The sequence below is a fragment of the Lissotriton helveticus genome, chromosome 6 (genome assembly GCF_964261635.1).
Source record: "Lissotriton helveticus chromosome 6, aLisHel1.1, whole genome shotgun sequence".
Lineage (NCBI taxonomy): Eukaryota > Metazoa > Chordata > Amphibia > Caudata > Salamandridae > Lissotriton > Lissotriton helveticus.
The window spans coordinates 436,462,414-436,488,182 of record NC_136067.1 but is presented as its reverse complement, the minus strand read 5'-3'; the positions used below and the strand labels follow the sequence as shown (position 1 = coordinate 436,488,182).

The 25,769-nt window shown below is 43.2% G+C and overlaps 1 protein-coding gene across 2 annotated transcripts in view; it reads right to left on the bottom strand.

Annotated features, from left to right (window-relative positions):
• Positions 1–25,769, bottom strand: part of PXDN (peroxidasin) — a 740,799-nt gene that overhangs the window by 286,789 nt on the left and 428,241 nt on the right. For both annotated transcript variants that reach the window (XM_078647879.1, XM_078647880.1), the window contains 3 exons: positions 9,572–9,688; positions 8,705–8,863; positions 2,264–2,376 (listed from right to left, as the gene is read on the bottom strand). In XM_078647879.1, the coding sequence (XP_078504005.1) occupies positions 2,264–2,376; positions 8,705–8,863; positions 9,572–9,688 (389 nt within the window). The remainder of the gene's footprint in view (positions 1–2,263; positions 2,377–8,704; positions 8,864–9,571; positions 9,689–25,769) is intronic.

Sequence of the window (25,769 nt, the reverse complement as noted above, 5' to 3'; positions counted from 1 at the left end):
GAACTCTGGGCCAGGGTAATGCCCAGACCGTACAGGAAGTGGTCATGTAGGGGGTGTAGTGACCCCAAGGCTACTAAATTTCCCTCCCCTTAACACCCCCTAAATTCAGTATCTAGTTGCCCGCCTGATAACAGAAATATTGATAAAATAAGGCAACGTACTAATAATAAGTCATTGTTAATTCTTTACCAACAGTTATCATACTAAGGCTGTTCTTACAAGCGTTGATGACCGCATTTCCCCCTTATGTACAGATGGAAAAAGGGTGCTAGCGGAGAGCTCTTACCCATTGAAGCAGGTAATGAGTGCATCAAAAAGCGTAGACTCATGCATTTTAAAGTGAGACAGTAGTATAAGATGGATGAGGATATGAGTTGCCTGAATGCTACTTATGACTGAAGTGAGGTCATAGGAAGGTTGAACCATATTTAAAGGGAAGCACATGTTTGTAAACTAGTTTTTTATTGTGTGTGACATTGTATTATTTTAAAATTGTGATGGAAGATGGGATGGTTTATGATTATAATAAAGGAGATACTGTTCACAACAGCCACAGTTGGTTTATTTAATAGTAAATAGAAATTTTTCTGTTAACAATAGATATATCAGGGGGTGCTAATGGTGCCTCAGATGTATTTTACCATGTGGTCTTAGAGAATAAATATAACCTTGACCGTATCTCATTATAGGTGATTGTATGAAAACCTCCAATATAAGAAAGAGTGCACAAAATAGAGGTCTTGATAAAGATGTACTAATAAGACAAAATACAATCGAAACGCGTCGACGCCACATTTTGATACACAATCCTGTCTTTGAGCACTGGTGAAAGAAGGCTAAGTGTAGATGGTATATTCCCAGGCTTGCAATTTCATGTTATGATGGATGTGTTAAGTGTTAAGACCAATTTCTTTGTCTAGCTGCTGGTGTTTCACTCTTGGTGTTTTCATGCTTATTGACATTGATTTTTAATGTGTTGAAAACTTCTTCTTTTTTTAAATTGTCTCATGTTATGAACTGTATGAACTAATGTGTTTTTAATCATAATATTTTGTATACAAATAAACAACAAATATATGTGATATATTCTTTTTAATACATTTTATGTGTATATGTTGCTTTCCCTATTACATATGGTCCAATGGAAGTACCGTAGTTGTGAATATGAGATAAAGTTTATATGAGTGCGTGATGTGTGAACATTGAGGTCTTTTTTGAACAGTATTTACCCCAAGGGATCTTCCTTCTTTCACTGAACAAGTGCCCTACTCCCTTGTTGGTGCTAGGGGGCCTCTCTTATTCCTAAACGCTTTCAGTACAGTCCATTGAGCTGAAGAGGTCTATTTAATTCTGTAGGGTTTTACCCACGATTGAGTTGCTATTATAGAGATGGACAACTTTAAAACATTCAGTTTCTCAATCAATTAAGCACAGCCACACCAAGATTGGGGGATCGGGGCGGGTGGTAGTAGGAAAAGGGGTAAAAGAAAAAAATAATCTTGCCTCCTCGCTGCATCTCTCCTCGTTGCCCCTCTGCTCCGTAACAGGAAGCACCCAGGCTTCCCTCAGCCAATCACAACGTTACAATGCAGTGCTGTGATTGGTCTTAGCGCTGTGGTTAGGTGCTCAGCAGAGTATAGGAGCCTGGGCATGTTCTCTAATGTAGTCTGGGTGGAGAACGTGCAACGTACGCATGACTGTTTGAGCGGCCGGCCAATCAGTCATTGCGCACTAACGGAGTGCCCACCACTCCTCTCCACTGCTCTGAGAGCAGAGCAGCCCCTCCCTGCCCCACAAAGATGCTGCAACAGGAATAAATAAAAGGATAATAACAATAAGTTATTATCCTTTTATTTGTATTTTATTTCCACTGCTCAAATCAGTCGGGCAATGTTTCTTCGACTTAGCGGAGGAGTCACCACATATGAAACATGAAAAAAGCACAGACTCCCATACACAAATTTTAGCTCTAGCACGATTTACACCATGTGGTTTACGGTAGAGAAATATACGGTAGAGAAATATACGGCAGCTTCCTAATCAACATTCTTAAAACCATCCCATTGAACATTTAAAAGGAATTCCAAACTTTAACATTTTAGATCAGTGACACTTATTAGTACATGCTTGAAATAGACTTACCAGCTAGCATGCACACATTTGTCCTCTGCAAAAACACTATGTTATTCACAAGGAGCTGGAAAAAAAGTGATCTTCATTTTAAACATTTATTTCAATCCAAAGAAACTGAGCCAAAAACTACCTTATTCCATGTTATCACTGGCTCTGGCTCTCCATGTGCGCTGCAAGGAATCTGAACATTCCTTCCAATATCAACTGTCATATCACTTGGCGCGTTAGCAAATACTGGGGTAACTAAAACATAAACCAGATTTTTCAGGTTTAATGCGAACACATTTAACATAAAACTACACAAAGTATTGTTAAGCAATTCTATGAGTATTACAAAACCACTAAAACATATGATCATCGATAATACCATGAACAGACGTGGTAACAAAAATGCAACATACCAGCAACAGTAGTTCTGATGATTAATAACAGATATTGCGAAGGAAGAAGTATTTTATTGGCTCCTATCCAGTCGAAGTCTACTTAGGAAATTCATTGCTATACCTTAGACAGCCCAGTCACAGCGCACAACCACTATGCCTTCTTCCCATATCAGCTGCCTGTGAAGATCACGGAGTTCTCATAAAAGCAATGCAGAATGTAACTTCAGTGGAGAACATGCCGTAGAAGACAGCTTTAGAGTCATTCAGTTTACTGTGCAGAGGCTGAATATGTAACTTAACATCATTCTCATCTCTGTTCCAGCAAGTTTCGGAAATAAGAGTCCCCGGAAACATTTCTTCCCATGTCTTTGTGTTATATGTTTAAAATGGCACCAGTATGTGAAAATTGTGCAGCTCGTGACAGTTTTGGTGTTTTAAAATATTAACCTCATTGTTCTGTCTGATTTACACTGTTACTTATTTTAAGATAGGTTTTCATTACCTTTGAATGTAGTTCTTCATAAAATTGAAAGAGCGGCATTTTATTGCTGAGGACTAGGTATTTTTAAATCCAACCAGATTCTTATTCTAAGGACCTCTCTAGCAATAGGAGCACAAATGTATTTATTTTAACTAATAAATCAATCTGCAAATAGCTTCCAGAACCTATTAAAATCTATTGCTCTACATAGGAATGGGAGTTTAATAAAAACCTTTGCCTACTAAAATGTTACTGTCTAATAATAAAGGAAATATTAAGCAGGATGGTTAGTCTAAGAAAACAGATTTTAAAAGAGTATGCTACACAAAAGTAGGATTCTCACTTTATTGAGCTTAGCCTTTTAAAAATACATGATACCATAAATGACTAAAAATACACAATTCCAGAGTCAATGTCTAAGCAGCTGGTTTTATATATACATTAAAACCTCAAAGGTCATTTACGCCATACTGTTTAATAGGAAAAGCTTTTAATTCAACAGTTCTTTTTCCAACCAACTGGTGTTCAAGAGTGTGTTACTTTCATCTTGGCTACACAATGTTAGCATTCTAGTTGTTTATTACAATTCAGAGGTGAAGCTACAGAAGAGCACTAGGGCTTCAACTGAAAAGACTGCCGCTGACGCTGAAGTACACATTTTACTCTGCATGACAGATTTTATTCTGATATGATGAGGAACATCTGTGGAATTTCTTGAAAATGTGTGCTCATTTTAACCTTTCTAGAAGACTTACCATAATTTCTATAACAAAATAAAGCCTTTGATTTTTGTTCATTTACTGCACTCACCTCCAGGGGGAATTTCAATCCTACAGCCTCTATTCCAATTACATGGCGTTAAGATGTGTCTTATATTTGTCGTTAATACAGAATCCTGGCTTTCTTGGTGCACATTAGACTTATGATGAAGCTGCAGCAGAAAACTGATGAATCAATTGAGAGCCTGGTGCTGTGGTGGAAATGCATATTTTATTCAGCATGTCAGACTTATTTCTTCACATGGCTGAGGAAGATGCTTGATGAATTTACAGAATAAGTATCCCCATTTTAGCTTCTTTAGCACTTCCCATAATTTTCATGAGAAAATAAGGAGAGGAAACTGCTTCCTGTGAAAGATGGTACCCCAAATCACAGCAGAGCCATCAGTATTTTCACAGGTGAAATCACCTTAAAATTTACCACAATTATTATGGCATCACCAACAAGCAATTTATATTGTGACAAAATCTGTTTCCACCCTTCTGTAGCTTCCTTTCCGTGACCCTCAAAACCAGAAAATCACTATCATGCTTTTCAATGGGACACAAAACGTGTCAGACCTTGTCACCAAAATAGAAATCCAATAGTAATACTTTGTAAAACCTTCCACCTAAATAGTCCAATGAAAAACAAACCTTTCAAACATTTTCAGATTTCTGAATGTTACACTAAACTGAAAGGGTCTGACTTACAAAAGCAATATCACCAAAAGGAGAGTGCACTCCTAAGTAGTTATTAACCAGAGTGGAGTAGGTCCAGTGGAAAATCGGAGTCAACCTGATTCAATAGCTAACCAGGAGTGCCCTCCCAATTGGATAATATTGCTTAATTGATTCACATCTGGTGAATAATCCCACCACCTAGTGGTTAGGTTTTGTCATTACTTTCTGTAGGACACAAAAAAACAGAGCATTGACAGTTTTTTTCTTCAGCATGGAATCCACAATGCCCCTTGATGTCAACACCATTTTCAATTTTTTTTGTTTACTTCAACACGTGAATTAAACAGCTTGTGTTAAGTATGAACCTTCTTAGTTGTCCTTTCAATTTGCGGAATGACTGGGTATATCTCATGGTACTTTATAACACATACATTTACAAAACACATTTTTGAAGTAGACCTTTTTTTTCCAATATGAATGTGTTACAGATTCATAAGCTGCACATGAACATTATATCAGCATTCAGTCGCATGAAAGAAAAAGATTTTATGCTGGAGTGGTAACCAATGTATTCCTAGACACCCCTTTCAAATAGCAATAATAGTCTATGCACAGTGGTGTTGTTTCAAACTATATAGAAATGTGTTCCATGTTTTCTCTCTGCTTTGATCTTTTAAAGGGGACTTTCCAAAGAAAATTAAAGTAGCTCCCTTCAAACATGTTGGATGTGCTCTTAGAAAACCTGAAATACATCGTTTGGCTTGGTTATAGCACACGTAACAACAATGTACTATCAAATTTGCAAAACAGGATTTGTAATAGGGTTTCCCTTATGCTAGCGTGTTAATGTAGCACATAAATATTGCTGACACAAAAAATGTAATTGAAATTGATTAAGATCAATGCAATTGCTGATATAATTGTTGATCAAATATCATTATGTATTCCCTCTAGAAAAGCACTGAAGAAAAGTATTTTAAATATTGAAGGAGGCTCCAGATTCCTTATATATGTTGCTAGATGTATCCTAAGGGATGTGTGATGCAGTTCTTTTTATAATAGATGAACTAAGCATGCTGGTTGGCTACAAAGCAGCAACTCCCATAGGAGACACAATATTACAAATCTCTCAACAAAACAAACTTGTGGTACATTTTCTAACTTCTTAGTGAATTTTCATACACTTTTGGAATGAGGTAATTTACTGAAACTCAAACATTTTAGAGTAAAGACTCTAAATTAAGCGAACCGACATTCGGATGTGAATAGTCTCTGAATAACATCAGCAAGTCGATATGTGCTGGGAACTTATGGTGCGGGACTACTGACACCTGTATTAAATTGGAAAACGGCTGCTCAGCCCATATTGTAACAATGAAAATGACTCATCAATGTTGCCATGGCTTGCTCAGACCCGGATATAGGAGTTGTACATGGGTAAACAAAAAATAAAAATGTTGTGTGCCCATCAACATTTTATTACAAATAGTGACCTTATGGGTCCTTGGAAGCTCATCCCTTAACGTTGTACCTTCTATGGTTCAAATTAGAGTTGAGAATGAGGCAGAGGGAAAAAAGAGGGAGAGAAAATGTATTAACAGTAATCTGTCAATTTATTGTATGCAAGGAAAATATTTTCCACAGCATCAAGCTTCAACAAATATGTTAGCAAAAAAAAATGAAAGTCTTATAGTTGGAACATCATGATCATTCAGGAAAGAGGGCATAAAGAAATGTAGGAAGCTAAATCTGTGGTGAGCGAATTGAAAACTGATAATCATGCTAATGAAATTGACTCGGCAAACACCAGCCTGCATTCAAGTTCTTTGCATGGTTTATCATACCACTTCCTATTTTGTAGATCATACCACAGGCAACGCTGGTGCATAGAACACTCAAAGCTAGTCCTCATGCAACAGTGGGACGCCATGTTGGTTCCCATCTCCTTGCAGGGTTACCAAAGGTATGAGCCTGCAGTGCATTTGTATGGTGACCTTCCCATGAGAAACGTAAACTGCTGGTTATCACTGAAATACAAACAGAACTACGAAAGTGGCCACCAATGCTTTGTAAAACACCCACAGACACTACATTGAGCATATTAGAGGCACAAACAAGAAACATATTTTACTCTGGACACTGTTTCTCTCAAGAGTTTGTTGATTACAATGTAAATTTCAGCAAAAGTGAGCAACATGTCCCGCATCTTTTTCTGTTTCCTCCCTCAGTTGTTCCTGTACAAACGGGGGTTCCTCTCGCAAACATTCACTGTTCACCCTTGAGAAAGACATGTTGGTCTCTCCAGGGTAATCCCTTGGTACCTCTGTAGAAATATAGGGATCAGCAAAATGACATCATTGCTCTTCAACGTAAATGCTATCACTCTAACCGTGATGTACCTGGAGCTTTGCTTAATTTTTGCTATTTTACCTACTGCACGGTGATTTCTGGTTCAATCACTGCAAGGCAGCCCATCAGTCCTTGAAGCAAGCTGACATTCACAGTGGGCTGCCTGCTCTCAGTAGTGTGCTCAGAAATGCAATATAGAAAAGTTTAGCCAAAGAAAACATGGCATTTGGAGATTCTGCTTATTTTGTCCTTTATCTCAGTAATACCTAATGAAATACTTTGGAAGAGCATAAAAAGCAACAGAGTAAACGCACTGTCAATACAACACATTTTAGTACTGCTTTGTTTTTACGGTATGAGGGCAAGGCTTATTGAACTATTACCAATATATAGTCTAGTTAACAAATTATACTATTACACAATATTACTTTCAAATCCTTGCTAGTCCAAGTTTTGCTTGGCTGATATCTGTAGAAAGTGGGCCAAATAAACACAAACAATCAAGAGCAAGATAATGCTATCACTGACAGTGGAAGCTACCGATTAGCGCGAGGACTCATAACACTTTTGTACTGTCAAAATCTTTTGCCTGCACTGTAATGACCTGGTCTGATTGACCTAATCTATGTGAAATATCTGGCAGAAATATATGCTGACAAAACATTCTACGAGCACCGAATGTGGCACATACATTGCTCCTTATCAGATTGAGTTCCAAGCAGAATAGTCAACCAATGAGCATATGCACGTCAAGAATACCTACTAAAGTAATCAAAACTACAATGTTGGACTTTGAACAACTTTCTGAAGCAATACTGAATTTAAAAATGTAAATATAATGGTTTGTGCTGCTGGAAAAGGAAGAAATGTACTTTACAGTTAATGCACATCTGGAATTTTATTTTCTAACTCAGACAATAAAAGGGAACTGTGAAGGTTTAAGAAAAGGAAGGAAGGAAATGAGGCCATTGAGAAGCTGATTCAGATTCTGTTTTGCACATCTGCAGAAAGTATTTTGGATAACATTTAGCAAATGAGCAACAAAAGGGCATTGAAGGCAAGGGGAGACAGATCCTGTAAGAGAGGAGCAGAAGCAGCTGCATTCTGTCACAGCTTAATGAGGAAAACAAATCTCTAGTTCAGTGTACTCTGGGTCGCCTGCTCAATTCTTTTTCTGGGGGTGCAAAGAAAATATTGTAGTGATAGTTTATTCAATCAAATGACTAGGTTCAAAGACCCCAAAGGCCAAGCTACAAGAATCTGAGTGTTGCAAGTCAAATTGAACTGTTTATATAGAACCTGTGAAGCTCCCCTCAAATCAGTTTTACTAAAAACTTAATAAACTGGCACAAACTACCTCCAATGGTTTGCTCATCTTTAGGCCAAGCCACGACCCAGAGTACGCTAACCTACCCTGTTGCACTTGGTAACAGCACAACATGGCAATTAACAACTTGTCATTGCATATGGCCAAAATGTGACACTGGATCTATATAGAAATTTTAAATATAAATTGTTTTAAATTATTTTACAGTGTCAGGTTTAGTTGCATCTCAGCGCTCCACAGAGCCAGGTCAATCTAGAAAGGCTCATCAAATGACTTAACTAAACTCCCAATTTGGTAGCAATGACAATGATGTACTAAGGAAAAACAAAGGCTTCACTTCCATTGGTCAAAGTAAGCCCATGACAAGATTTGAAATATCCCATTCTTAGTCACTATATCATGACCCACAAGTGACTAATATATTCATAAACATCAGCTAAATTCTAAAATGCTTTCAGAGCAATAAACTACAAAATACTTTTTCAGTGAAGATACCAAGTCCCAGAAAGTAGTGGCCGAAGCAAAACACATTATTCCAAAAAACATAACATTTTGAGAAAAGGAAATTGCAAACAATACTTAGTTTTACCTCTTGCCTGTACAGTCAGATGCACAGCAACTCTCTGGGATCCGACAATATTGACAGCTTGGCATTCATATTGGCCTTCATCATGCAGAGCAACTCTGGAAATCCTCAGAGTCCCTGATGACAGGACTAGGTGCCTTCTGTCAACAGAAAGCTGACTCCCTAAAGACAGAGATGAGTTAAAACAAAAATAAAGTCAGTGTTTACTCATGTGCATTAGGTTTTCGTCAAAATCCAGATGCTATTTAGAATGTCATGGATGTCTTATAGAATAACTTAAGAGGCTTTTCACTATTATGTTGCAGGTCTTATTTACACTGAAAACAATTATCAATGGGGCAGGTACCCGTTGATACAGTTTGATTATTGCTAGCTGGTGTTAGATAAGTGCAAAGAAAAAACTTGTTTAAATGAAACTGAAGTATTGTGATCCTCTAACCCTCAAAGATAAAGCAATCCTTATCATAAACACCTACAATGGGTGGCAAATAAAATAATTTGAATAAATATGTTAAACTTATAGGTACTGCAATGTTTTGTAGACTATCACTTCTATAAGACATTCAGAAATATATATTTATACAAATAACCACAATACTGCACTAAGATAGTGGAACTGAAGTAAAAAAAATCTACATATCAATTAATGAAGAACTTAATTTGCCAGCAGAAATGTCTATTTCGGCATTATAACTGCAAGCAATTCATGAGATCTTCAATTCTCTTTCATACATGTCAAACAAAAACAGTATTCCCTACCAGTTAGAGCAAAAGGGTTGAAACATCACTATTAGTGCTAGTGGACAAAAAGGGGCTGAAAGACAGCATGGAAAGGCAGAGGACACTACCATAAATGGAACCATCACTCACCTCCTTTGCTCCAGGCAATCACTGGCTGTGGATAGCCCTGAGCCTCACAATGGAAGTCCACTGTGTGTCCCTCAGTCACTGTTGCATCTTGAGGGGTAACTGTAAACTGCGGTACAGCTAAGGAAGGAGACATTTTCAGGAAAACCATACAAATACAGCATTTCTAGACATGCAGGTTAGATATTAGCAATTCTCACAATGCTACAATTTCGTATCATACATTTAACAATAAAAATGACATTTACAAAGGGTGTGCCTGAGTGTGATTCACTTAAAATGCTAAGAAGCTTCAAGGATTTTACATTGTTACACTAATAGGAAATCAAATCATTGTGGAAGCAGATTACCTGCACTAAATATTGTTAAGACATCTTTTGTCATGCCAGACACACTGAGAACGTACAGTGTACATGGGTACCTTACTAGGCAGTTCTTCAAAATAAAAATAAATTGCAACTGTACAGCCTAATTCGTGTGCTAAAGCCCCAATTACACTTTCGTCACTTCAAAAAAATGTAAAACAAAATTAAAGTACATGGAAAACAGTCAACCAATCAGAATGTGAAGAAAAATAGGATGAAAGGGTCACTTGGAATGAATATCTCAATGTCAATTTCAATTTGCAATACTTCAGTTCCTTTTCATGCTGACTTTTGAAAGTCTAGCAATTAAGTCAGCGTTGCTTACAATAATGCCTCAGTTTTGACCTGATTGGGACTTAATTGAAGTACTACACAATGATTGAGAGTGATGTTCATGAATGAAACAGCTGTACGAGCAAATAAAAAGCTTTGTCTGTGTTACTTTTAGTGGAAATACATGCAAGTGTTTCCTACAATTGACTCTCTCTTAATTAACTAAGCCTGTTCTGGCAGCCCCAACATGTAATTCCAATGGAAACCAAATGGACTTGTCAAATCGGTAAACATCAAACCCATACAGACAGTGAAAAAGAACAAGATGTAACAAGTAGCTCGCTGAAAGTAAAAAGCAAAAAGAAAACGCGCTGGAAGCAATTTTCATATCTAGGGACAGGCCGGCGTTTTTGCTTTCATTCACTAATAATTTTGAGTCAAACGATTTGCATAAAACTCTTACTTTGCCATTGGATCAAAGAGGCATCTCACTTATGAGGTGCAAGTAGAATGAGGCAGATCGTGTTTTTCTTTTGTTCCCATTAAGAACTGATTTGGCCGGGCAGTTTTAGCTAACTTTGACTATTGGTGGACAATCAATAATTATTTGCATGTAGTTGCTTCCTTCTGTAGTGGGGGGGGGGGGGAATGATGGACTGGAATCGGGCTTGAACAAGTGACCGTGATTGAAAGCATTCCACCCATCACTCTTTGTTGTTTTAATGTAATCCTGTAAATAGTCTGGGGGTTGCTTCTCTACCTATTGAGAAGGGACACTGTGACTGTTCGACAGTACTGCTCTTATTGGTACTGGGTGAATATTGATTTGCGTATGGTTGTTCCTCATCTGGAGGCAGAATAGGCTAAATAAATTATGGGCTTGAATGATGCCAGGAAAGTGAGTGGCAGTGCATGAGAATTTTTCAAGAAATTCACCAATCATCCCTTGTTGCACTCAAATGAAGATGTTGATTTTAATAAAATTACTCCAAGGAGTGCTAAGTGGATGTTCTAGGGCGGGAACGTCTTCAATGTTTTTGTACACCCATAAACACAATTGTACTATTTTGTGAGCATTAAACTTATTTGGCAACCTATCTCTAACCAGGAATGGTTACTTGCAGGAGCAAATACTACATGTAATTGGGCCACGAACACACAGAAGGGGTCGAGGTTAAGGGACGGGATTTTGGAGACCAGAGAAATATTTTTTTTACCAAGGAAAAAAATAGACCTGTGCATTTTCAATTTTTCAGGGATTTTTTACGTGGGCAAATAAACATTTGTGCCTCCAACCCCCAAAGTCAAAAAGAAAATGGTAATTATTTGGGATGCATTAAAAAATATATATTGGTGCATATGATTGTGGTCATTTGTATTTTTTTAATCAGCACTCTGAATAGGCCAGCAGACAACATGTAAGCATTGGTAAAATAGCATATAAATGTAACCGTACATTTTCAGTTTTTGAAAATTATGTGTATGTTTTCCGACTATAAAGAGGTCATTAAGCGTAAAACTGAGGTTTGAAATGACTTAAGAGGAAAACACGTTTAATCAAATGTGTGGCTTGTGTTCGGTGCATTTAGAAACTTCTGTTTTCATTGGAAAAAATGCCCCAGCTGTATTTTATTCCATGACCTAATGATTTGGTGGTGATGTTTTTGCTTTCTGTTAGTGTTCTTTAACCAGCATCAAAGCACAAAAGCGCCTCACAATCCTAACTCGTTAAAGAAAGAATCAGTGATTGACGGTGCCATCCTCAGTTAACAGGAAAAAAGTACTGAGACCATATTGTAAGTGTACGTAGTGGCACACTTAGTTTGCAAATGCAAGAAGTCATGGGGCATTTGGTGACACCACAAATATCTACAGGCCTCTGTCCATCTCAGGGTAAAGGGGAAGTGCCCCCGCTTTACAACTATTTGGGTGGATTCTGTCCACTCACATCTAGCTATGACTGTGCCCTAGTTGCCAAATCATTCCAGTTAAGATGTGCAACTGCAAAGACGGTTTATAGAAACCATCAACAAAGCTGATAGGTCTCACTTGTGAAACTTATTGGCTTGGCTGATGTGTGGTTTGACCCAAGAGGGCTGCCACGCAAGCATCACAGAGGCCATCTTTAAATTATGTTTCTACAAGCAACGTTGAAAATAGCACAGTTAATAATAACATCTGCACATTCATTAAGTCAATGTGGCTCACAACATTAAAAAAAAGTTACACATTTTGCAAGTTTCAAGGGTGAAACGAAAGACACTGCTCATGAAGAGATAACAAATATCAGAGTTATTAAGATAAAGTGAAATCCAATTATCGAAGAGCTTTACTGAGTAGGCATAACTCTTCAATTTCGCCAAGTCTCAACTCCTCATAGAAAGAAGCTTTGATAATTGAACATGTGGCATCTTCCCTTTTTCTGCCCTTAGAATGTTGCTATCACCTCAGAATCCCAGCAACAGCAGAAACCAAGACTACCAAAAATACTTTAGAAGCACTGGAACAATGGTTAAGTACTTTGATTGTGTATCTGAGATGCAATTTGCACCACCAGAGTGAACACTGATCGTATGTGCATGTGCTACTACTCGGGGGCAAAGTTCTGGTATCTTAATGCAGACAAAAAGCATAAAGGCGTCACTTTCAAACAGGCTTACATTCCACTAAGTAGTGCTCACTAAACGCTATTGCCACAAGGTGGCAAAATAGAAATATTTTACTTATGATCCACTGACTACCTGCCTCATTACAGTAAAAAAAATCGGAGACACCACTAGCTAAAGGCAGGTACTCTATGACAGTCTACGTGTGCACCGTATATGTGGTTTCATTTTCTAGGTCTATTTGAAACACACACTGAAGAGCACATGACAAAAAATGATAATTCTATGTCCGCATGAGCTGTTTCATTAAGCTTGTCCCAAGCCCTGGCTGGTTGCAAAAGAAAGGATCCAATGTAGTCATCACCAGAAAAAACTTGAAATCTGTTTTTTCTCTGTGTTTGTAGCTTCCCTCAACACCTGTTACACTCCCTGTTAGTTCTTCCAAGTTTTTTTTTTCAGTTCCTTTTTCGGTGTTTCCTTGACTAATTCAATCTTTGAAGCCTTCATGGCTCTCAAGATCCTGACTTTCCATCCTGACTCACTGGTGGAAAAGATTGCCTGAAAATGGCTACCACGCCGAGGGGCGTCCAGGTCCTCCAAGAAGTAACATAGCAGCAAATGGTCGATGACAATGCCCCAAAAGAAAAAAAAAAGGACTAGAAATAAATAAATTCTGGACCCAACCGCAAGGAAGCAGAATAATGCTCAGCATGTGAATACAGAAAAGAGTCACACTGGAAAACCACATTCACTTTCATTAAGTGTTCAATAGAAAATAGGAGTCCCTCAGAGTACTCATTAAAAGGACACAATTCATCCAGTCAGAAAACTGCAATACCAAAATGCTCCAGGGCAGGACGAAATTGGGAAGATCATCATTTAATCAGGGGCATGGAAGTAAGAGAGACAAAAATGTGATCTATTCTCTAAGAAAGAGCTAACCCAAAACCTACTCTATGTATATGAAATGTATCTTAAGTACCAGGTCTTGCCTACAGTTTAAGCGGTCTGTAGCCACGACCTAAAAATGGCACTGCAAAGGTAACATTGAATGTAAACATTTCCAGACCAGACACTGCCGCGTATAAAAACAACATCTCTTATATGTCTTTCGGACAATAACTATGACAATGTTGTAACAGCTCATCGGTACAACAGTAACCATCAAACAAAAAAGATGAAAAGCATTTGGATATTTTCTATGTTTACAATCCAGACAACATTTTTTGTAACTGATCGTCGTTTGGGAAGAATGGTTCGAATAAAGGGGCTCCGAAATCTCAAAAACAAATCTCAACAGGATACATATCTCTCATTACCCTTTCATCCTTCCACTTCCTTTGATTCTCAAACAGCACAGCCTAAAAATAACGAGGTATTTTTCAGTATTTACAATAAAGCTAACTTTCAAATAACACACCTTTATCAACGGGAAAATGTGGTCAGTCAATTAAGGACAATCAGACGCTTAGCTGGACTTTTGTCAACTTAACATTACACCCTAGTATTTTCCATAGACTCAATTTGAAAAGTAATTCCCTTTCGGAGTTGCGAAGGACGCCGAATTGGTCTGCCCCAACCCAAGGTGAAGGGGGAAAGGAGGAGTGAGTTGAATTAAGGCCTTTTGTGCTCATGTACAACCTCCTACTGTTTACTTTTAACCTCTCTAAATAATGTCAAATGTAAAACAAGCCTTCTTTTGTTCTCTATGGCTCACTTAGGTGCACTATCAAGCATTATGATGCCACTGATGCATGATTTAGGCACCTAACACAACTCCAATGTCATCTTGCAGCCACAACGTCTAACCATTTTTCCTTACCCTTAACAAAAAACAGTTGGTTCGTAATTGCAATCTTCTGTATTACGAGAGGGCTTGTACAGAATATGGGCAAAAGGTAACCCTAGAGCATTGGGTACTCACAAACTTACTTTCTCTTGGGGGCCAAATTTACAGTGTGGTTTGAGGCCGAGGTCTGCACCGGGGGGGGGGGGGGGGGGGGCGGGGTCAGTGTGTGGGGGGAGGGGAGAGGGGGGGAGCTAGAGCAAAAGAAAAAAAACAACTGTGACCATGAGGTTGAACACAGGCCCCTGCAGCGGACGCATTAGTCTCCTGAGCCACCAGACCAGGCATACACACATCTATCTCTCTCACTCTATATCTCTCTATCTCTATCCGTCACTGTGTCTCTGCCTCTATCCGTCACTGTCTCTCTGTCTCTATCCGTCACTGTGTCTCTGTCTCTATCCGTCACTGTGTCTCTGTCTCTATCCGTCATGTGTCTGTCTCTATCCGTCATGTGTCTCTGTCTCCATCAGTCTCTTGCTGTTTTGGTCTCTGTCTCTATCCGTCACTATGTCTCTGTCTCTATCCGTCTCTAGCTGTTTCGGTCTCCATCTCGGTCTCCATCTATCCGTCTTTAGCTGTTTCAGTCTCCATCTCGGTCTCCATCTCGGTCTCTCTATCTATGTCTCTATCTATGTCTCTATCTATGTCTCTATCTATGTCTCTATCTATGTCTCTATCTATGTCTCTATCTATGTCTCTTTCTCTATCTATATCTGTCTCTATCTTTCTTTGCCACTATCTGTCTCTGCCTAGATCTGTCTCTGTCCAAACAGGAAGCTTCCCAAAAGGCCCTTTAAAAGTCAGCTGTGAAAGCGGTTACAGTTGACTTTTAAAGGTCCTTTCGGGAAGCTTTCCGACAGTGCTGTGGCGTCAGAGAGGCCGGTAGTAAACACAGAAGATGCCAGCAGGATGCTTCTGCAGCCATCTTCTGTGTTTACTGCCGGCCTCACTGGAAACGTAGACACTGCAAGCCAAGGTCCCTGGGCCGCCAATGAAGGCCTACCAGGCCCCTGGCGGCCCGAGGGCCGTACAATGAGAACCATGGCTCTAGAGGGAACAATAACTGATGAGAAGAGGTGTGGGGGTGAAAACCCCATATAACTGCTGGTGAGGGTGCAGAGAAGTGGCGGGGTGGTCACAGAAAAAGGAATGTGGGATACATGCCTTTGGTCAGAAGCAGTTAAGAGTTTTGCTGGGGCACGCGGTAGACGTCTTGTTCAAGCCCGACTAGTTTGTGGGGTTCTGAGGTGCAAATCAAAGGTTGAAAAATAAAATGAAATTCAGAGCTTTTGGTCCATTTCAGAAAAACACATACTCTAGGTGTACTCTCAATTCAAGTCAGACTTCCACTAAAGCAGAGAATGCGTTTCACAGGTCTATGCTAAAAGTACAAAATGAAAAAAGTCGAGTGACAAGAGTACTTGAACTCCATAGAGCTTCCTTTTGCTGCCGACAATCTCAAACATCTCAAATCAAGGACACCTATATAATGCTAAGGACACAAAAAGTGGATTTATACAATGCAGTTCTACACTTCTGAATGAGCTGACTGCTCTGGTTAGCATCAGGAAACAGTGCAAAACAGACATTTGTGGTCGCTGTAAACAACACCTAGTATTGTATACTTCCGATATAAGGGCTAACGTGTTTTGTTTTCTAGCAAGCAAGTTGGTACTTTGTCTTAGAACTAAAATGCTTTTTTCAGAGTAAGTATTGCTATACAGACATATCACACAAAAACAGAATACAAATCTGTAATTTTCTTTTCATTAGAAGTCAATGCAGAGCTTTAAAGAGACATTTGGTTACTGTAGTAAGCTAGCTTTTTATGTAGTGTACCAAAATGAGGTACGCTATTTAGAAAGTCCAGACGACCCTTATTGGCTCATAGGGCTTACATTAATATTTCCAAATGCTCTCTTCTATGCTAGTGTGGGCGGGCAGTTTAGGCTTACCAGAGGGTAGTGTTAAGGATTTGTTGAACAGAATCAATAAATTAAATACTCACTCAAGAAGAAACTCGAGACCAATGTAGAAAAAGAACACATCATTTTATATAACTTAACACCAAGATTATCGGCATTAGGCAAGTACTTTAGACATTAGATTTTACAGTAGAAACAGTAGAAAATGAAAGCTGTCAGATTTGAGGCATAAGCCTCGAACGCGGTAATGTTATCCTATGGAAGAAATATTTGATGTACAGAAAAACTTGCAGACGACTTAAAGGAAGCACCAAGAGTTCAAGTTCACCTGCCCTGGGTGTCCCGGTGCAGAAGTGCTTTCAGCAGTGGCAGCCTCGAATGCTACACTCTAAAGTCAATGGAGAAAAGTACCTGTAAGAAAGAGGCTGCAAGGGGAGACTGGGTGACAAGTCTTGCTGAACCCAAGGGGAGGCTCAGCTCTTGAGGGTCTCAGGACCACAGAGACACCATCAGTTTTCATGAGCCCAGGCTGGGGAGCTGGGGTGCAGGGTTATTTTGTCTGGTGGGTCGGTCAGTTAGAGGCTCTCACAGTACTTGCTGTTCCTGCAGAAGAGGGAAAAGAAGAAGCAAAACCATGCCTCTCTCCCTGTGAAACTGGCCTCTGTTGGAGTCCCTCTATGTGCAGGAAGGTTTGGGCAACAGTGATACTCCGATTGAACAAAAACTAGACTTGGTGCAGAGTGCCTTCTGGGGGTCCAGGCATCTTCAAACTTGGCAAGGGGATGGATCTGACCTTCTGAAGCACAAATACTTCTTGCTGGCCTGCTGCTCCCTCGGTGGGTCTGGGGGTCGACAGAATGATGTACCAGGCAGCTGCAGTCAGTGCCAGCTTGTGCAGGACAGTGTCTACTCCATGCCCTAGGGAGATGTTGCTGGGATCGAGGAAATGTTGGGCAGACTTCCAAGGGTCTGGGGAAGCTGTTCCACTTCTGGGTGAGACAGTGTTGGTGATTGTTGGGAGCGCAGCAGTCAGGCAGGGTTTTGCGACAAAGTTAATGCTGGTCCACTGTTCTCATGTTCTTTGGCCTTCTTTGTCATACTTCTTCATCAGGCAGATGAATCTGACTTCCTGGTGTCAGGGGGCCACCTAAGTACTCAGTTTAGGGGTGTTAAGGGGAGTGAAGATTAGCAGCCAATGGGCTTCTTACCCTTGGGATCACTGCATTCCCTACATGACCACTTCCTATAGAGAGCGGAAATAACCCTGTCCCAGAGTTCCGAATTCCAACCAAAACAACTTTCATGGAGCACATAAGGTAACCCACCTTAGGGGTGTGATGAGCCTGCTGGTGCAACATGCCTACTTGCATAGCTAATTTTATGCCTGTCCTGGTGCCAAATGGCCCTCAGGGCAGGAGGTGGCATCTCCCATGTCTGGGGGAAGCTGGGGTTGCACATAACATATGTCAGGGGTCTTGAAGCCCCTGGCCTTGATATGATAAATCACTAACCAGTATGCTAGAGGTGGCATTGTTTCAGGCCTCAGAGCGTCAGCTCTCAAGTGCAGGGGGGTCAAGGCGTTCAAGGTTCCCTTTGGCTGCATGTCATAACACATCTAGTACTGTAAACAGTACAGATTTATTAAGACAAGAAGTTTGATACCAAACACCATAGATTTCAGTAAAGCCATTATGTAGCTTAGGAACATGTAATGACCAGTGCCCAGTACATACACTTAAGATGCGTTCCCTTTTCATGTGTACCATCTAGTAATTCAACTAGACAGCACAGGGGCACATCTGCTCATGCAAATATGTCCTCACATGTAATATAATGCACTCTGCCTTAGGGCTACAGGCCTGCTGTAGGTGTGACTTACAGATATTAAATGCAGAGACTTTGGCACAGCACACAGTGAATGTGCCATGTTGTGTTTTCACTCGTGGTTTGCACCATAACACCCAGTCTGCAATGTCAGCTACATGCAATTTGTATGGGGTCCATTGGGGTGGCATAATACAGGATTCAGCCCGTAGGGACCCTCCTAAGTACTTAGTACCAGGTACCCTGAGTACCACTTACTAGGGCACTCACAGGGCTGCTAAAGTGTGTGCCAATTGTGCTACAATTAGATTATTTTACCTTGTTTTAAGAGAAAGAGCACTGGCACTGGAGCATGGTTAGCAGGGTCCCAGTGCACATCAGTCGAAAACATCTGTACCAGTGGCAAAAGGTGGGGAGTGATGACAAAAAAGGGCACATTCCTACGGTTATTTTCCGGTATATCTTATTTCAAGATCCACACCTGCATGTGAAGAGGGGAGAGAGGAATTTTGCTGGGAACCGCAGGATAATGTCTCTCTGGCTAGTATTCACTTTACAACATCTTACCACCCTCCTTTAGTGCTTGAATATAGCTCTTTCATCCTGCCCCCAAGAGCAATATTAATATTATGGGTCCTCACACACTCTATTGGTGTCATGCTTCATCATCGGGTCACACTCTTGTTCCATAAAAACCGGGTGGGCTCAACCATATCCCAGGGAGCACTTTAGATAAAAGTTCCCAGTTCTAGCAGGGATTTCAAATATTAAATATATATAGTGGACAGCCTTGTTTTGCTTTATCATGGGTGCCACTTGTATGGTTAAAAACGGTTAGTCAGGTGTATTTAGGCAAAGGGTTACTACCACAAACAATACCCTGATACTGTGTCAACTTGTTTTAGCCCTTCGTGTAGAAAAAAGGTCCCTACTTTCTTCATGACTATTCCTATTTTGAACCCAGAGTGTTTCAAGCATAATTGCTGCTATCCAGTCTGTGTTGTCAAGTCTGTTACCAGTCTATAATCACAAACGCACATAAAACATACACTGAGATGTGAGGCTGGCCTCCTTGCCTGTGCCCTGTATGGAGAGACATGTATTAGTGCCCTACTGGGAACCTAATCATGCCAGATATGGGCTGGTGGGACACGTTCCTGTTGTCTCACACACTCCAAGGGTTGTGTGTCGCTTTTGGCCTCAAACACTGATCACCCATGCCGGCTTGGCAAAAATAGGGTGTGCGGGCGTCCATAATATGAATATAAACATTTCTCTTGGGGGAAGGATGGCAAAACTATATTAAGGCACTAAAGGAATGGAGGTATGATACCTTGTTGTAAAGTGCAGTTTTCAGGTATAACCTTGTTAAATGTTCTCGTAGCAGTCTAACACTTTATGAGAAGCCATGTGGATCATAACTCAGTAACTGATTTGTGCCAGTTTGTGCCATAACTAGAAACATACCTAGCTCTAATATACAAGTCATTTCTGAGCCTGCCGGATATTCCAGAGCATTAACATTTGTTCCCTTGCCCCAGAGTCTATTTAGAGAAAGATGGATAGGGTGGAGTTAAAGATTACATGTAGGTTGTTCTTTTTATTTCATAGGAAAATGGAGCGTTACCAGATACGTGGGCCATGAATTGTTATTGATGCATGAGTAATTGGGTTAATAAGCACAGGGCACACTTCACCCTCTTTGCCTTTTCTGGGACATCCTATTATGCATTCTGTCCCTTCTTTCATCTATGATGATCCAACAACATTTATGTTTCAGATTTTTTACAATGTTCTTTCATTTGTGAATAGCATGAGAAAGCGCCCTTTTTCGTGGTCACTCACATTTTCTTTGCTGAATTATATTGCTAGTTTTTAGACTCTGCACTCTGGGGCACTGCTGTGCAGCCCCCAGTGTATGTGCTTTGATACCTAAAACTTGTAAAAACTAGGGAGGCATTACTTCGCCGCGGAACAACATGGTGGTTAGATAGACTAGCTCCGTAACAACCCTGGTCTCTTCCGGCAATCCGACTCATCAATCTGTTGCCCAAGTATAGAAGGAGGGCCACCGGACGCAGTACAGGTGCTGACAAGCTGGAAAACAACTCTGCAAACTTCAGATTCGCAGAGATATCGACGCTGCGAATTGGGGCCTTCCTGCGATTGTGAGCCAGGGACGTGGCTGATCCGGCCCTTCGGCAACATGAAGCTGTGGTCGTGGCCTGTGGGGGGCGCTCAGCATGACGACTGAAGATCGCTGCACTGAAGAGCCGCAGCCAGCGCTGGTGCACTAACCGGGGCGACCCAAGAGAAGGTAGGCGGTGATTCCACTGGAGGCTGCACGGGGGCACATATGGTGAACTGAAAGTGCACACACCCGCAGTAGTTTCTCTGGGCATTCCCGGTCCCCGCAAGTCAACGAATGGACTGGCTTATGTGATCCCCATGTGGGGTGTTGGCCTCTATCCGGAGCCAGGGTATCAGTAGTAGGAGCAGGACGCACCGCCCCAATCGTACCAGGCACCCTGTAGCCATCTAGTCTGTCTGCCTGACTGTGCATGAATGTTTCAACAGCGCCCTCGGGCTCATAATGGGAGTGTAGCCTAAAATTTACGGACCTGGCTGGAGACTCTGGTTGAGCGTGTGACCTGTGGGGGCCAGACTGATCACTTCCACAGGTGCAGCTGATTGGGCCAGAGTGGTGCTCTGGTCACAGGGAAAATTATCTTCACGTCTGAGGTGGCTTCGTGAGCCCCCCCCCCCCCCCCCCCCCCCCAACACTGAGTAGGGGAGGTCAGACACTTGAGGACTACAGAACACACAAAGGTGCCAAACAACAGACGTGACGCTCCTCTGATGGGGAAGAGGCCCGGGATCGGTGCAAGGGCTGGTCCTGGCTGAACGGGGAGAAAATGTTGGGAGCAAAATACTTGAAAGGGTTGCAACAGACAAAGATCAATAAATATGCACTGCCGAAACCCACTGACTCACAACACAGCGCCAAAAGGAAAATGGCGACTGGCCCAGAGAGGGAGCACCAGGGCCTAACATTGAAGGACATTATGGTAGCCATCTCGGGATCACATCTCTGGAGCACAGGAGGGACTCCATCATGTCAGAGGTGACACTGATCAGGGCGGACCTGACGAAAATTGGGGAGACGGTGAAACAAATGGAGATTCTCACCTCTGGCCTCATCTGAGACTTGTCGCAAATGCAACAGGATATTAAGGACCTACAGGCTTTTTGTAAATTTGCAGAGGACAAACTGGATGATTATGAAGGTCGCACTAGAAGGAACAATGTACGAATCATTGGACTACCGGATAGGGTGGAAGGTCCTGCGGCTGACCTCTTTGTGGAGGAACTCATACTTAAACATCTCCACCCTAAGGCGTTATCAAAAATGTTTGTATTGGAAAGGGCGCCTCCCCATCAGATGTTGGCGAAACTAAAACTTTAGAGACAGAGACGCTATTTTGCATACTGCGCGAGTGGCCCCCCACTGAAGTACAAGAACTCTGAGATCTCCTTTTTTCCAGACTTCACCTTAAATGTCCAGTGGCAATGTAGGTCATTTCTAGAGGTGAAAAAATGGCTTCGAGACAAGGGGCTCAAGTGAGCCATGCTGTTCTCTGGTGCCTCCGCGTCGAGGCTGAAGTTAAAGCCTGGTTTTTTGATAACCCTGCGGTGGCTGCGGACTGGCTGGGGGGGTTGGAGGGCAGCTAAAGAACATAATTCTCACTAAGTCAAAGACCTGAACGTCTATCCTGAAAGCACTGTTTGTCAGGGGCACAGTGTTATTGACTCGCTCTGATGTACGAGTTAGTTACCTTCGGTAACGATGTATCTGGTAAAGACGATTGTAGCCGCAGATTCCTTAACGTAGAATTATCCCCAGGCATACCCAAAGGCAGGGAAGAGATGAAAGAACAGGGCGCAGGCCTGAGCAGCCACCCTGCCAGTACGGGAACAGCCCCCCTTGGAAACTAGAAACATATAGGAAAGGATCATGACAACATGTTGCAGGACTACAACCCCAACTAATAACAACGAAGGGGAACAAGTCTGAGACAAACTAGGAACGACAAACCATCAAGACAGCCCCAACACAGGGTGTGATGACCCCCTTAAGGTACAAAGGGCAGAGGCACAGCCACAAGAACACAACCTAGAGTATAGCAGAGGGGCCAGAACCCTTAGGAAGGGGGAGGGGCGAGAGAAAGGTAGACCCCAGCCTACAGCAACCAGGGCAGAAGGGCACGGAAGTACCTATAAACCCATCCTCCAAAGTGCCAAAAGAGGAGGAAAAAACAAAGAAACAGGACGAACCATCCTGTCAGAAAGAGCGAAAGAAGCACTCACAGAAGACAAAGCCACACACCGGGAGGAGAGTGCAGAAGACCAAACCAAGGGTCCTCGCAGAACGGGGAGGAAGGGCAGGTTGTGAAGGAATCTGCGGCTAGAATCATCTCTACCAGATACATCGTTACAGAAGGTATATAACTCGTACATCTGATAGAGACTATTAGCCGCAGATTTCTTAACGTAGAATAGATATCCTAGCCATACCCAGGGGGAAGGAGGGTCTGCGAGAGGACCCCACGGCCTGAACATAACAGAGGGTCCCACAGGGGACGAGTCCAACGGACAGGGTGAGGAGCCCTGTCCCCCCAGGCAAGGCGAACCCCACACTCAGAGGGCCACCGACCCCAATGGGAATGCAGGAAGAATAAAAGAAGATGTAGCCCATTCACACTCTGCAGAGAAAACAAGGGCCAGGCAAGAGGCCGCCGAAGTATCCCACACCCATACAAGGCAACAGAACCTTCACCCAAGGCAAGGAAGAGTAGGACCGAGGAGAATAACACCTTCGAGCCTCCATGGAGACTAGGTAGAACGAAGACACGCCCTTCCACCGGGAGCACACCCCGTGAAGAGGGCAGCTGAGCCTACCACAGCCAGAAGTCAATGGACCAGACAGAACGACGCCGACAGCAATAAGCAGGCGGAAGCAGAAAGGAGCCCGGGGTCACCCAGGAAGAACCGGCAGGCTACTCCCGAAAGAGGGAGGAACACAAAATCCCTCGCAGCCCTCAGGGGGAGAGGCAGAACTGAGCATAGGGCTTGATGAAAGAAGCAGACAAGCAAGAATGGCAGACCCACCAGAGTGCCCAGAAGACACAGTGGAACACTGCACCGGCAAGCAAAGCCATAGGCAGAGAACCCACAAGACAATGCACACAGGGCAAGCCGGACGCCAGCCGAAGACAGAGAGCAGGAAGTCGAAGAAAGGCACGGACATGCCTCAGGGAAGAGTCCACCCACAAGAGAATTGCACCTGCAGCTTACTGTAACGCCATGGAGAGCAGAGGCCCGAAGGCGACCATAGCTCCCAAGCACAGAACAAGCTATATAACAGCTACCACTACCCCACATAGGGTATGTTAAGTCTCAAGACCTGGGAACCCTCTTAGGAAGAAACTTTTGCAGCAGAGGACAACAGAAAAATCTGCGTAAAAACCCTGCAGAAGGCTTGTCAAGCAGCCCAAGAGCAAAAAACAGAAGGCCTAATCTTAGGGCCAACTGGGTGTAGATAACCCTGAGCAAAAACACACAGTCAAAAAGGGGCCGCCAGAAGCCAACAGAACCACAGTCCTGACAAGAGGACTCAAATGCACATAAATCACACAGATCACACAACTGAGGAGACTCGCCCCAATGAAAGAACAACTCCCAAAAACCAGATCAACTCACAGGTCACTGAGGGGGAGAGGAAGGAGGAGGAGGAGGAGGAGGCCGAAGCCCCGCCAAGAACCTCTGGATGGCCGAGTCTGCAGAGGCATGGAACAACAGAGTGCCATCAAAGGTAAGATCCACCAGACGTTCCCGAACATTTTCTGGGAACACACTGTCCCAAAGCCAAGCATGGGGTTGAAGAATCTATGGCACGACTAAGCACCTCCGAGATGTCCAGAGCGGAGCGAAGAATAAACGCCGCCAGCTCTCGGCCATCTAACCCATGATGCCGCAAATCAATGTCAGCACCCTCCTGAGAAGCAGCAGACCCAAGGGACTCCGCGGAGTCACACAAGCAAGAAGTGGCCCTAGATAACACACACAAAGTGTTAAGGGCCCGCAGAACAACACTGGTCAAAGCGAACATATAGCGCCCCCTAGAGTCCAGCTAGCAGGCCTCCCGTGATGGAGGACACTACAGAGGTGGCAGGTAGGGAAAGGCAGTCTGCAAAAGCAGGCTTCTGGCAGAGGGGTTGAGGAAATGACACACCGGGTCCCATGGTGATGGAAGGTGGCGGTGCAGAAGGTGATAGTGCACCGGATCTCCCGTGGCGGGACGTCCCCAAGTCGCCTGCAGAGAAGAAAGGAGTGAGCCCTCAAAGGGAAGCAGCAGCTCTCTACCACCAGAGCCCTGGTGGAGATCTTCCAGAAAATGATCTGCGGGGAAATGGGCAGCCGGATCCCCCATGCATAAAATCCCCACAGACATGGAAACAGCGCGAGCGAAGGCCGTACCGCCTCCGTAGGGCCCCACGGTGGGGAAAGCAGCTCCTCCGTAGGAGACGGCTGCAAGCTAAGGCGGATATCCCCTTAGCCAATCGGAGTGGGGAAGGACCAGGCCCGGAAAGGAGGAAGAGGGACCGAGGAGTGGGGGACCTGTGGCTCCTCCGGCGAAAGCCGCGGCAACGGCGAGGAGCCATCCTTTGATGACGTACGGGAAAAAGCCACATCGTGGCGCCCCGTCTTTGGCGAGGACGACACTAGCAGGTACCCAACCTCCGGTGTAGAGGAGGCGTCCGAAGAGGAGTCCACGACCCGACGCCTGCCCGGCGCTGTGGAGTCCGCAACCTGAGGCAGGACGTCATCGTCGTCCAACGCCAAAGGAGACGCCGGACAGGCCTCCTCCACACTACATTGCGCAGGAGACCGGGGCTGGGCCAGAGCTGAGGTGGTTCAGGGACGGTGCCGGAACAGCGCCGACTCAACCTCTAACGAGGCGGTCGCCTGCGTGAAGTGACAAGGGACCCGGGGAGGGATGCAGGGTCCCCCGCCTGCCTCGACCCATGAGGGGGCGAGAGCCCAGTGGTGCCAAGACCGACTTGACCACCGACGTTACCTCCGACAAGGCAGCCGCCTGTGTGGAGGGACAAGAGGGGCCCGAGGAGGGATGCAGGGTCCCCCGCCAGCCTCGACCCATGAAGGGACGAGGGGGGTCCGCCGACCCCTGTGGTGCCGCCAGGACCAGCAGCCGCGGGCCCCGTAGAGGCGTCACCTCGGCCTCAGACAAGGTCACTGCCGAGAGGGGCTCAGGGATGGGACCCGAGCCCCAGCGACCTC